Raw genomic sequence first — 13,453 nt, forward strand, 5'->3', positions numbered from 1 at the left:
CTAATCTAAGTGGGCTCTCATGCAATTAAAATAGACTATTATCATTAATCTGCAATCTGTATGCCAACTACATCCAAAATAGAATCAAAAAGGCTCATAATATTAAAATATATGTAAAATATGGCATTTGAAATAAAAATAACAAAAATATCTATTCAGAAACCACTAGAAAAAATATATATCATTATTTGGTACAAATTATTTACTGCACTTGAACAACCATAAAATGCCTTAAGAACATTATAAAACATAAAACACATGGGATTAAATCATCTCGTCAGTCTAAAAATAGAGGTTGCAGATTTTCAGTTATGTACACAATAACTTTTAAGACTTACAATGCTGGAATGAAAAACTGCCCCCACTGAAAAGAGGGCACCACCAAATCTTCCCTTGCTAATGTGAATTGATGGCTTTTGATTTACTATCCTTCTGGTGTCTCACTTACCAACAAGACAGTAGCTAAGTAGAGCCTTATTCATCTATTCAAAGTCATCATGCAGAATAAAATCCAGCATCCTTACAAGGCCTAGAAGCCTACAGGATCTGGCACCCAGCTATTTCTCTGACCACATTTCCTATCATATTCTCAAATTCCACCACACCACCAGTGCACTCCAGTCATACATGCCTCCTTGCCATTCCTTCAATAACCAACCACACTTTCACCTCGGGGTCTTTGCACTTCCTGTTTCCTCTGCCTTGAACATTCTTTCTCACTTCATCTAGAGAGAGTGTATTTTATCAGATGAAATTTTAAGTTTTCAAAAAGGCAAATAAATACTCACCATGAAAAGCAATTTTTTTAACATAAATTTGAGCTGACTGTCCTTCTTGGTAGTTTTCCATTGGAAAGACCAAACCTTTGTTTCTCTTTACATTGATTAGAGGTTCTATTGCAATCAGAAGAGTTAAATCCTTTTCTGCTTTCTTTGACTCTGGATCAGCCTGCCTCTAAGAGAAGTATATCCCACAAGTTAATTAATAATTCAAAGCCATCTTAACAAAATAAAAACAAATTATAGTTTTGTATATATTACCTGGAGAAAATCAATCAGCTGCCCAGCTGATGATTCAAATAAACTCCATTCCTCATAAGTAAAAGCGAATTTTACAAATTTTACAGCAGCATCTATAGAAATAAGATTTTTTCCTTTTATGGTAAGTTGCAAAAGAGATGTCTGTGGAAAATCAAGCATTCCATCTGCACCAGTATTTGACACTAGAAAAGGAAAGAGAGAGGTCTGAATGTCATTCATACAAAGAAATATTTACTAAATATTAACTATCAGATAATGCTAGGCCCTAGGGAAACATGGAAAAGAAGCAAATATAATCCCGGTCTTCACAGAGCTTATACCTTAATAGGGAAGCAAGAAGGGTTAGTAGGGAAGTACGGGGTGCCGTGAGGACAAATAAGAAGGGCACTGAACATGAATTTGGGGTAAGAGAGTGGTCAAGGATGGCCAGCCAGAGGAAGGAACATGGAATCTCAAACACAGAGAATTAGCAAGAGTTAACTAGTCAAATAGGCAGCTAGATATTACAAAGCTCAGGAAATAGATCTATAATAAGGATACAGTTTTAGAGTCATCATTATAAATCCATAGTAAACAATAAAAGCAGTCATGGGCAATGTACAGCTACCTAGGACAGGAGAATTAGGAGCCCCAATATGCAAGAGAAGGACACAGGGAGAAAAGGCTGGAAAGAAGAGTGTTTAGAAAAAAGTATTCAACAGTAACAAATACTAGAGTGTAAAGGAAGAAAAACACTGAGAGTGACCCTTGGATTGAACAAAAAGGGAGATGTCCATGACATTCTCCATAGAGAACTAAGGACAGAGAGCTGAAGACTGTTTAAGTAGAAAGGAAAGAATTTAGAACAGTGAAAATGGACAAGTTCTGACTATAACAAGAGGAAGAAATACAGGGAGGAAGCTGAAAGGGACTGTTTGGAAAGATTAAGCAAAGAAACTTAGAAGGAACATCTCTTCCTTCTCATTTTAATGAAAGACAATGGAAAGGATGAGTACAGGTGAAGGCAAATTTTCAAGTTTGGGTGAACAAAATGTCATCTGAGAGCATTTTCTTCATGAAGAAGAGATGGGCCCAAACTGTGGCAGAGAGACTCCTTGCCCTCAGATAGGCATGCACGTGTGGATCCGTGTACACACACACCCTAAACTCACCTGAAAGTATGCATGCTATGGTCTAGGCTTTCACCTCTCCTTCCAGGTAGATATTATGGACAAGTTAGCAAAGTGCACCAAAGCAACAAAAGGCAAACTTGTGAAAAAATAAAAAAACACAAACACCTTGAAACAAAGACCACAAATGAAAATACCTTTTACCAAAGGAAGCACAAAAATGGAAAAGTGAACACTTAACCTTAAAAAGTATTCTCTCAAGGAAATAAGATTTTAGAAACATGAAGTGAGAATAAACTGCTATGAAAAAGAATTAAACGGAAACTAGGTATAAATTATTGTTGAAATGAAGAATTCAATAGAGGAATGGAATAGAATAGCAAGAACCAAAGAACAAATTAGTGACCTGGAAAGTCGGATTGAGGAACTTTCCCAGAAGGCAATAGAAAGGAATAAAGAGATTAAAATAAGACATGGAAAGTGGGATATAGATCTTCCTATTAGGGCCCTCAGAGAATTTTTAATAATACTTATTTATTTACTTGATAGAGAGAGTGAGTGAGTGGAGAGCAGGGGCAGAATCTTCAAGCAGACTCCCTGCTGAGCGCAGAGCCTGCCTCAGGACTCAATCTCATGACCCATGAGATCATGATGTGAGCAAAAACTAAGAGTCACATATGCCTAACTCACTGAGCCACCCAGGTGCCCTGAGAATTTTTAAAAAGTAAACATAAGGAGAAGGAACAAAGAAGTAACATAAAAAATGAAAGAAAGATGTAAGATCTCAAAGTACCTCCTGTATTACCAAGCTCACCCCTAGACCTAGCATAATAAAATATAAGAACATCACAGAAGAGGACATTGTAAAAGCTAAATCTGTAAAATAACAAGGTTTAAACTACTGAGAGACTTCTCAACACCATATGCAAGACTATGGAGAAATGTCTTTAAAATTCTAAAAGAAACCAACTTCTATGCAAAGGATTATATCCAGCTAAACTATTTCAAAGTTCTTACAGTTTGTATTTAAGCAAAAAGAAATGAATTTACAAAGAAGTAGTGAAAAATGGGAAAGATGAAGAAAAAGGCTTAATAGTATATTCATTGTCTTAGAAAAACAATGACTAGGACTTGTATCTAGAATATACAAAGAATCCTCAAAATCCAATAGAAAAGATAAGCAATCCAATTAGAAAATGGGCAAAAGACATTGAAGAGAAGAAGAATATAAAGATGGCAAATAAATACTTGAAAAGATGTTCAGCATCATTACCCATTAGGGAAAAGCCACAATGAAATATCACTATGTACCTCTCAGAATGGCTAAAAAAAAAAAAATATATAGTGAGAACACCAAATACTGTCAAACATTACAAAACTGTTACACAATGTTACAAAATATTGTAGATGGGAATGTAAAATGGTACAGTCAACCTGAAAAACAGTATGGCAACTTTCTAAACAACATAGACCCTTACCCAGCAATTATTCTCTTGAGCATTTATCCCAGAGAAATGAAAAAGCATGTTCACACTCAACGTTCATAACAGCTTTATCCTAAGAGCCAAAAACTGGAAAGAACTCAAGTGTCCTTCAACAGATCAAACTGTGATACACCTATACCATGGACTTAGCAATACGAAGACGTGAACTATTATTACGCACAACTGGGCTACATCTCAAGGTAATTATACTGAGTGAAAAAACACACAGAGTCACCTAGTTTATGGCAAAAGAACATTATAGTCAATGGGGCAAGGAAGGTCTCTTCAATAAATGGTGCTGTGTCAAGTAGATATTATATGGAGATAAATAAATCTTGATCTCTGCCTTGTACCAACAAAAACAAAATTTAGACCTAATGTGAAAGGCAAAATAACAAAGCTTCTAAGAGAAAACATTGGAATATATCTTTATGATATTACAGTATGGAGATTTCTTAAACATGACACAAAAATGGTTAACTATAAGGGATATATTGATAAACTGGACTACTTTAAAATTAAGAATTCCTCTTCCTTGACAGTTTAATTAGGAGAGTGAAAAAGCAAGCCACCAAGTGGGAAAAAATATTTGCAATACATATCTTCAACAAAGAACTTGCATCCAGAATCTATAAAGAATTCTGACAAACCAATAAGAAAAAAGCAAATAGCTCAACCTAAAAATGGACTAAAGGACACCTGGGTGTCTCAGTGGTTGAGCATCTGTCTTCGGCTCAGAGCATGAACCTGGGTCCAGGGATCAAATCTCACATCGGGCTCCCCGCATGGAGCCTGCTTCTCCCACTGCCTGTGTCTCTGCCTCTCTCTCTGTGTCTAACATGAATAAATAAATAAAATTTTTAAAAAAGAAAAAGAAGAAAGAAGAAAGAAGAAAAGAAAGAAGAAAGAAAGAAAGAAAGAAAGAAAGAAAGAAAGAAAGAAAGAAAGAAAGAAAGAAAGAAAGAAAGGAAGGAAGGAAGGAAGGAAGGAAGGAAGGAAGGAAGGAAGGAAGGAAGAAAGAAAGAAAGAAAGAAAGAAAGAAAGAAAAGAAAGGAAGAAAGAAAGGAAGAAAGAAAGAAAGAAAAGAAAGGAAGAAAGAAAGAAAGAAAGAAAGAAAGAAAGAAAGAAAGAAAGAAAGAAAGAAAGAAAAAAGGAAGAAAAGAAAGAAAAGGAAGAAAAGAAAAATGGGCAAAAAATCTTGGTTCACAAACTGGCTCCCATACATGGAGGGCAAAGAGACCGGAAAAAAAAGAGGCAGACCATTCAGATTGGTAGGTGGTAGTTTTAATAAACAAAGGAACGTATATACAAGGCTTGTCCATAGTTTCTTTTTTTTTCTAATATTTTATTTATTTATTCATGAGAGACACAGAGAGAGAGAGAGAGGCAGAGACACAGGCAGAGGGAGAAGCAGGCTCCATGCAGAGAGCCTGACATGGGACTCGATTCCAGGTCTCCAGGATCACACCCTGGGCTGAAGGGCAGTACTAAACCACTGAGCCACTCGGGCTGCCCCTTGTCCATAGTTTCTATAGCATTTCTATACAAGACTCAACTGGGTTCAGTCACATATACCATACACATCGTCTCAATAATACTTAGTCTCACAAAGCTACAGCCTTGAAACCACTAGTAGTACAATAGTAGGTAGGACATACATACCAAGGACAGGGTGGGGTGAGAGATGGGGAGTGTAAGGAGCCTCCAAATGCCTGGGTCCAGCTCAAGAACTAACTGCTGGTCATATCCTCTTGATGATCTCCTCCAACAAATCTAAACAGGCACTTTGCAAAATAGGATATCCAAATGATGAAGAAGTGTATGAAAAGGTGCCCAACTTCATTAGTCATCAGAAAAAATGCATATTAAATCCATACTACTGAATTTACTGAATTCACACCAGAACAGACCAATGAAAAAGACAAATAAATCTAAGTGTCCAAATTTGAAGCAATTAGAACTCTCATAAAATGAGATACCACTTATAAACTAAATTGGTTAAAAAAAATAATTTTGGAAGACAGTATCTGTTATAGCAAAATACACACATACCCTATGCTGTATCAATTCCACAACAGAAATGCATAGCAGATGATGTTCACCACTTCTCTTTCAGTAATTTACAAAACAAGCTGACCAAAAATATCAGTAGGAATAGAGAAGATTTAACTACATATGATTTACAAACTTCACCTAATCAACACACATACACGGTAATGTACCCAAAATGAAAGAATATATAGTCTTTTCAAGTATATACAGACTATTTACCAAAATTGACAAGTTAGGCCAAAAACCACATTTCAACAATTTTAACAGCTTCAAAGAATAGCAAATAGAATATGCTTTCTGGCCAAAATATAAGCTAGAGATCAATAACAAAAAGACAATTACCATTATCTCTCTGTTTTTTGATTTGTGACCCATTTATCAAAGAAAAAAATCACAATGGGAATTTGAAAATGTTCTTAACTAAATGTTAATGAAGCTATGATAAACCAAAGCTTTAGGTACATAGCTACAGTTGAATTTAGAGAGAAATGTCTTAATATACATGTTACATAAAGATAAATCCTGAAAAATCCACGATCTAAGCTTCCAAGTCAATAAATTTTTAAAAATCATCAAAGTAAACCTAAGAGAGTAGAATAAGGGAAATAATAAAGAACAGAAACGAATAATATAGAAAACAAATACACAACAGAGAGGATAAACAAAAATATTGCTCATGGAAAAGACTAATGAAACTGGTAGACTCCTGATGAAATGGGAGAAAAAGGCAACCTGACCACTATCAGGAATGAAAATGAGGAGCCCAGACACCTACCAATCTTATAAACATTAAGATCATAATGAGATATTATAAACAATTTTATGAAAATTTGAAAATATTGTATCAAAAATAGAATTTTTTCAAGCAAAGTCCTATTTACCAAACTGATAGTAGGGTTTTTTTTTTTTAATGAAAAGAAAGCCTAAATCATTTTCTATCTATGGGAAAATTTTAATCCATAGTTAAAAACCTTTCCACAATGAAAATTCCAGGTCAAAATGCTATCACCAGTAAATTTAATTGAACGTGTAGGAAGAAATAACACCAATCTGACATGAAATCTTTCAAATAAGAGAGAAAGAGGGTATACTTCTCAACTTTTTAGATGAGGTCAATATGACCTTGAAAGCAAAACCTAAAAAGGAAAGGAAAACCTCTCATGAACAGAGAAGCAGAATATTTAACATTAGCAAATAAAATCAAATAATGTATCAAATGGATAACCCTTACCTCCACATTAGATCTCTTCCAAAAACTTAGGGTGGTTAAAAATTAGATAGGCAATCAATGTAATTTACCATATTAATAGAAATAAAATAGAGATCTATTTAATCAACTCGATAAATCCAGAAAAGGCTTTTGATGAAATTCAACAACTATTCAAGATTAAAAGCAAATAAACAAAAGTCAGCAAACCAAGAGTAAAAGAAACTTCCTTAATCTGGAAAAAAAAAGTATCTAAAAAAATCCTTCAGCAAACATCAAAATTAACGGTAAAATGTTGAAAGCTTTCCATGTAACATCATGAGACAAGGATATCTGATATCACAACTTCCATTTCATGTTTTATTCAAGATCTTATCCAGTGTAATAAGCCAAGAAATGCAAGAAAAAAGATATTAAAATATTAAGGATTGGAAAAAAAGAAATAGAAGTCATTGTTCACAGCCAAGATGATTATATACCTAAAAAAATCCACAAGAAAATCTAATAAATTATTCCAAATTATCAGTTGAGTTTAACAAGATTGCTGAATTTAAGATCAATAAAAATTGGATATCAGTTTCTTATATGTTGGAGTACCACACTAAAATTTTTGTTTCTCATGTTCTACCATAAAATATTATTTTAACAAATTATTTACTTATTAAAAGTTCTTTTCCCGCCATAAACAGTTCTGAGACAACATCACGAACTTCTACTTCCTCTGTAGCAATAGGTCCAGTCTGTAGTGTACGCCTATTTGAATCAGAAAGAGCTTCTAAGACAGCCAGAAACCGGGATGAAGTACTATCAAACATCTCATCCAACAACCGTTCTGTGACAGTACGTGGCCACGGCAACTGGAATAAAAACAAAACAAAACAAAATTTTAAAAAACACAGTCCACTTCTTTAAAAAGTTCTACAGTATTTAATATTATAAGCAAAAGTAAGCAAGGCATGTTTCATCAATGCTAAAAGAGAGAGTGGTTGGCCTGTCAATGAGATGGCTACTTTTATGGTTTTCATTTTTGAGGTATCTCTCCAGACTCCATTAAAGTTTATGTCATACAGCCATTACATCAAAGACTTTGCTATTTCTTTATGTTTATGTTTCCAAGGCAGCATTAAAAGGCTGTTTATTACTGTCTTTTTATTTGGGCAACATCAATCTCCATATGCTTTGTGTTACCTTAATTGCAGCCTTCAGGAACTGAGACTCAAACTTTGGTTGCCTAGGAATCTCTCAAGAGTGCTTTTTAGATTCACAGACCAAATCTTGAAGTTCGGGGGAGGGGGGGGGCACTTTGCATAAGCACCACAGGAAAGTCTAATGCAGACGGCCCTCAAACCCAAATTTGAAACAATATTTTACAGTATAAATAACTGGTCTTATAGTCAACTAAAGAAGAGTTGACCAGATATATACTAATAAGCTAATGACTGTTGCAGCTCTGTATGAATTCCCAGCCACTCTGCTTTGTATCATCTCAGAATGACTTCCCCTCCTGCCTATGACTTGCCTCAACACTATTATTCTAACAATTGATCTGTTCTCTGTATTTAGATTACCAGGAAGAGGTACCAAGAGAGGTAGCTCTGGTCAGCTTTTCTAGAATCCATGTGGAGTTAGAAGATGCCCATCCTATTCCCCATGATTCCCCTGCTTCTCTCCTTTTCTTGGAGCAAAGTCAGAAAGACAGAAAAACATAAACAGGGTTATAATATAACATAACGACAGAAAAGCATAAACAGGGTTAAAGCTGCTTTGGATTATTTTTCCCCAAACACCAACTTCTCTACTCATTAGTTTCTATGCCTTTTCAATTCATAGGTTAACTGATATGTTAAAAATCTCAATAAAACTTGAACTTCATGCCCTAGCCTCTCTTTATAAACAGAGGTAAGGGTTTCTTCTAAGATTTTTACCGTAGGTTAAAACAGAGCTTTTAAAAATTATACTTATAAGCATAATAAACTTTCTAATAACTAGAAATATTCAAAATGAAATTATAAAAACCAAAAATTATAATTGTTTTTAGAAATGTCATAAAAACTAGCAAAAAAGTGAAACAGAATATTTATCAGAGCTGTAGATGAATACCAAGTAAAATATTTTAAAATATAAATATTTAAAAGATCTATAAAAAAGATTAAAGGCAATAAAAAAACAAATGGGTTGCCAAGCATGACAAGCAAAATATTAATGTCTATAAAAATAGTGAGCTCATTCAAATATATTTTAAAACCTAAAATCTCTAGCAGATAAATGGTCAAAAACTATGGATAATAAAATTCACAGAAAAAGGAAATAAAAAGAGTAAATACAAATATAAAGGAAAGTTGGATCAAAGAAATAGTTAAAATGACAAGTCATTTTATAAAAGCTGAATTATCAAAAAAAAAAAAAAAAATCAAGAGGGGCACCTGAGATGTCTCAGTCAGTTAACCATCTGACTCTTGATTTAGGCTCAGGTCATGAACTCTGGGTCTTGGGATCAAACCCTGGGTTGGGCTCTGTGCTCAATGTGGAGTCTGCTCTAGATTCCCTCTTCTGTTCCTTCTGTGCCTTCCATGCTCACTCACTCTTTCTCTCCCATTCTCCCAAATTAATTAATTAATTTGGGAATATATATCAAGAGAATAGAAGCACGTACATCCTTTGATTCAAATCCTACACCTTGAATTTTGCCCACAAGAAATTTTAAAAATAATAATGTATCGAAGACGTTGATTACTTCAAGTTTTGACATGTGAGAAGAGACTGCTGTCCCTTTCATGCTGGGCATTATTGCCTGCCCAAGATTCTCTAGAGCTTTCTTAAATCCCCTACAGCAGAACGACCAGCAGTTTTCTAAATGAGGGCTTCTCCTCAACCTGGCCCTGAGCAGCATTCATGAGCAGAGCCCCCTGTTAACTAACTCTAATAACTATGATGCCAGTGGGAAATAAATGGTTGTTTTAAGCCACTAAGATAGGGGGGTTGTTTTTGATATGGTGTAGCCTAGTTCCTAAACACTCCCAAGGGTGAAGTCTCAAGCTGAGGAAAAAAGGTGCTCTCCACCTTCTCTCTAACCTCAAAGTTAGAGGTTGAGGTTACCTCAGCTGAGCTAACACCAAGCAGTCAAAGACAAAGGCCTCTGTGACACCACTCAAAGTTCGCATTTCAATCTTTCCCAGGCTCCTCTTCTGCATCTTGTCCTTAAAAGTCACAAAACTCGGACCGTGGGAAGGTACAAAAGCTTTAAGTAAGGGATGAAGTGAGGCTATGTCCAAAGTGGGAAGGCATTCCTCTATTTGTCATTGGTGCAGAGAACAGGGGACAGGATTTGGCTTCAAAGATAGAGGTGTGATACAAACATACTGCAAAGAGAGTCTGAACAAGAGAAGACGTTTTTAGACTTACAGTTTGAGCTTCCCTCAAGTTAACTCTTATCTTCGGTCTAAAGAAACTTTTGTTTTTTCTTCTAGACTCAAATACTCCTCTTTTGAAGATCATTACTGCCATCTGTCTCAAAAAAAATAAAAGAATTATATATGAGGTAACAATGGGATGCACTTCTCAAGCACTAATATTAAGTACTTAATCAACTATATAGTGCAGTAAATTTCTTTTATTTCATGAAATTTTTATACCTTTATTGTGGCCTCTCTATAATATCTTCTGGATTCTTCCTGTGATTTTGAGGAACTCATTAATTCCAGTTGCCTTAACTCATCAATTTTAGCTAAAGCACGACGAGCAAATGCCTATATGCGATTAAAATAAATTTAATTCATAAGTGAGAGTTATAGTGATTAAAAATATATCAAGACAGTATGTTTTATTCTCCCAGAATTTGATTTAATTGGTGAGTTAACTCTAGATTGATGCTAACTCCGTATAACACTATAACTATCCCATCAATCATTTCCTACAAGCATCCCAGAATTCTGAAGGTCTAAAGTTAATAAACTGTCAGATATGCTAATTTTATGAATCAAGAAAATTTTTAAAAAGTATGAAAAGCCAAAATCTGTAGCTTCATATAAATTATCATATCTCTGGCATTATGAGCAGGAGCGTGCGCACGCACACTCACACACACACACACACACACACACACACACACACACAACCCCCTCCTCAAAATCCTGACCTTCTAACTAAAACAGGCTATATTATTTAGTCAGCTGTCCACTAAATTGTGAAGTCCTTAAAAGTTCTTATTTATTTTTATATCTCTAGTACCCAGTATATAGGAAGTATTTACTAATATCTGAGGACAAAACAAAGGAGAAGGCAGTACTGCTTATTTAATCAGATCACATTATTATGATTCTCTATAGTTCAATTTATATAATTCATTTTACCATTTCTTTTTTTTTTTTAGATTTTATTTATTTATTCATGAGAGACAGAGAGAGAGAGACAGAGAGAGAGAAAGAGAGAGGCAGAGACACAGGGAGAGGGAGAAGCAGGCTCCATGCAGGGAGCCTGATGTGGGACTTGGTCCCAGGACTCCAAGATCACACCCTGGGCCGAAGGCAGGCGCCAAACTGCTGAGCCACCCAGGCGTCCCTCCTTTTACCATTTCTTTGAAATATTTCATCTATAATTTATCATTTTTCATGAAGATGCTTCTAGACATAACAACATACATGAAGGGTTAAATATCCCAATAAGGAAGAATTCCAACAGGAATCAAATAGTCAAAACTGTGTATACCATTTTAATAGCTACAGAAATATGCCAACTAACTGTACATGCATGGTGAGTAGTTTTTAGAATGTATCTTGGGCTAGAAAATGTACCCACAAGGGCTATATTAGGCTATATAGGATGAGCTACTACCATCCAATCCTTCAGAATTAATTTAGGCAGAAAACACTAAATGTAAAAAAGCCATTAACTAGCCAGATGGCTGTGAACAGTATATGAAAAGAAGATTTGTACAGCTGTGAAGGCTCTGTACTGCATAAGGCTACAGCCAAGAGGTTGAATAAGGGCCAAAATCCAGCCCCCCACTGCACTCAACAGACCACGCACACTGGTGCAGGGATGTGCTGGCCTATAGGAAGGGGCACCTACTTCTAATACTCACCAAGCCCTCATCTACTGACAAGCCAGGTACCATGTGCTGTAGAAAGGATGTCTTTTTTCATCTACACAGAGGTACCATATAGCCCAATAGGTACTCCTAACAGATTAAGTTACATTCCAAGTATTCGTTCTAAAAGATATACAGGAAAAGAAAGAAAAACAAGAAATAGAGTGTATTAAACAAATGGTAGCTGGAAGCAGAGAAAAGCAAAACAAATGGACTGTAGGGTTATATAAATATAAAATATAAAACTAAATAGGGAAGGAAAGTGACTTGTATACAAGAATCCAATGAGGAAGGTAGGATAGCCAAAATCTTATTCAGAAAGGGGACAGAGAAGGTGAATGTGAACAGAGAATAAAGGAGAGAGCAGAAGGCAGAGCCCAGAGTTCAACACAAGGGAGAAGCCAAGCACATTTCTGCAACTAAACCCTGGCCAGGACTTTTATCTTTGCTCCAATACAATTCTTTGGATTCTGTCTGTGTTTGTGTTGCTGGGCATCTGAAGAACAAAATGCTGAGTAGCTCATATTTTTAAATACTGGAATCCTGAGATTGAAAAGTGGCCTACCTCTCCATGAATGCCAGCTTGGGAGTCATAGTAGCACTGGCAGACGGCAGTGTAAAGAGTAGCTCTCCACGTCAGGTACCTGACAGACAGGAGTGGCACCGAGAACTCCATACACATACTGGCCCACAGGAGGTATTCTAAGGCCTGAGGAAGAAGGAGCACACTCGAATGTATTTTCATGTTAAGCTAACCATGCTGATTTCTATCCAATATAATCAAATTATAAGTTGTGAGCATGGTTGCTGACTGCTTAAACCCAAAATACCATAAACAGTGAGGCAAGAAAAAAATAAGCATTTAAAAAGTAAAGGAATAATTTAAAGAACTCAAAATTTTCAAGTTAGCTATTTTAGAATGTCTTCCTTCTTAGCTCCTAAAGTGCCATGAACTCGGCTCGTTTTTATTAATATCTGTCAAGTGTCAACAGCAGTGTAGGAGGTAATTTACATACATAAACATGTATATCTCTATATACTTACATTCCATCCAATTCCATTAATATGCTCATGTGTGCAGTTCCAAAGTGAGACTGCAGTCTCTTTGAAAGTAAGAATAACCCCTTGTTACTCCATCACCAGCACCTAGAAGAGTACCAGGTTCATAGCAGATATCCCCAAGTGCTATTAATTGAATTCAGTAGAAACCTTAAAGTCGGCAGAACCAACAACATAGGAGAGCTAACAAGTATTTGAGATTCTCAAGAAAATAACGATAATAAATTTGGACAACAGAATAAAGTCCTTCTTCTGGCAACAAATTCGGCCTTCAATAATTGAGGAATTAAGGAAAAATATGTCTGAAATAGTCAAGTCTTGAAATGACTGAAATCCATTGACTGTCTGATCTTCATTAAAAAGCTCCAGTTAATGGTACTAATGTGGAACTGTGTCAAGTAGCCATAGAATCAGAG

At 35.5% G+C, this 13,453-nt stretch overlaps 1 protein-coding gene across 11 annotated transcripts in view; it reads right to left on the reverse strand.

Annotated features, from left to right (window-relative positions):
- CFAP54 (cilia and flagella associated protein 54) overlaps nucleotides 1-13,453 on the reverse strand; it is a 300,555-nt gene that overhangs the window by 261,180 nt on the left and 25,922 nt on the right. For 10 of the 11 annotated variants that reach the window (XR_005985335.1, XM_041739196.1, XM_041739192.1 and 7 more), the window contains 6 exons: nucleotides 12,544-12,687; nucleotides 10,525-10,638; nucleotides 10,295-10,396; nucleotides 7,551-7,749; nucleotides 1,041-1,222; nucleotides 789-954 (listed from right to left, as the gene is read on the reverse strand). Coding sequence is in view for 10 of the 11 variants with exons in the window: in XM_041739196.1 (XP_041595130.1) it covers nucleotides 789-954; nucleotides 1,041-1,222; nucleotides 7,551-7,749; nucleotides 10,295-10,396; nucleotides 10,525-10,638; nucleotides 12,544-12,687 (907 nt within the window). In the remaining variant the exon portion in view is untranslated. The remainder of the gene's footprint in view (nucleotides 1-788; nucleotides 955-1,040; nucleotides 1,223-7,550; nucleotides 7,750-10,294; nucleotides 10,397-10,524; nucleotides 10,639-12,543; nucleotides 12,688-13,453) is intronic. The other variant, XM_041739195.1, reaches the window with a different exon arrangement.

The sequence above is a fragment of the Vulpes lagopus genome, chromosome 23, assembly GCF_018345385.1.
Source record: "Vulpes lagopus strain Blue_001 chromosome 23, ASM1834538v1, whole genome shotgun sequence".
Classification (NCBI taxonomy): domain Eukaryota; kingdom Metazoa; phylum Chordata; class Mammalia; order Carnivora; family Canidae; genus Vulpes; species Vulpes lagopus.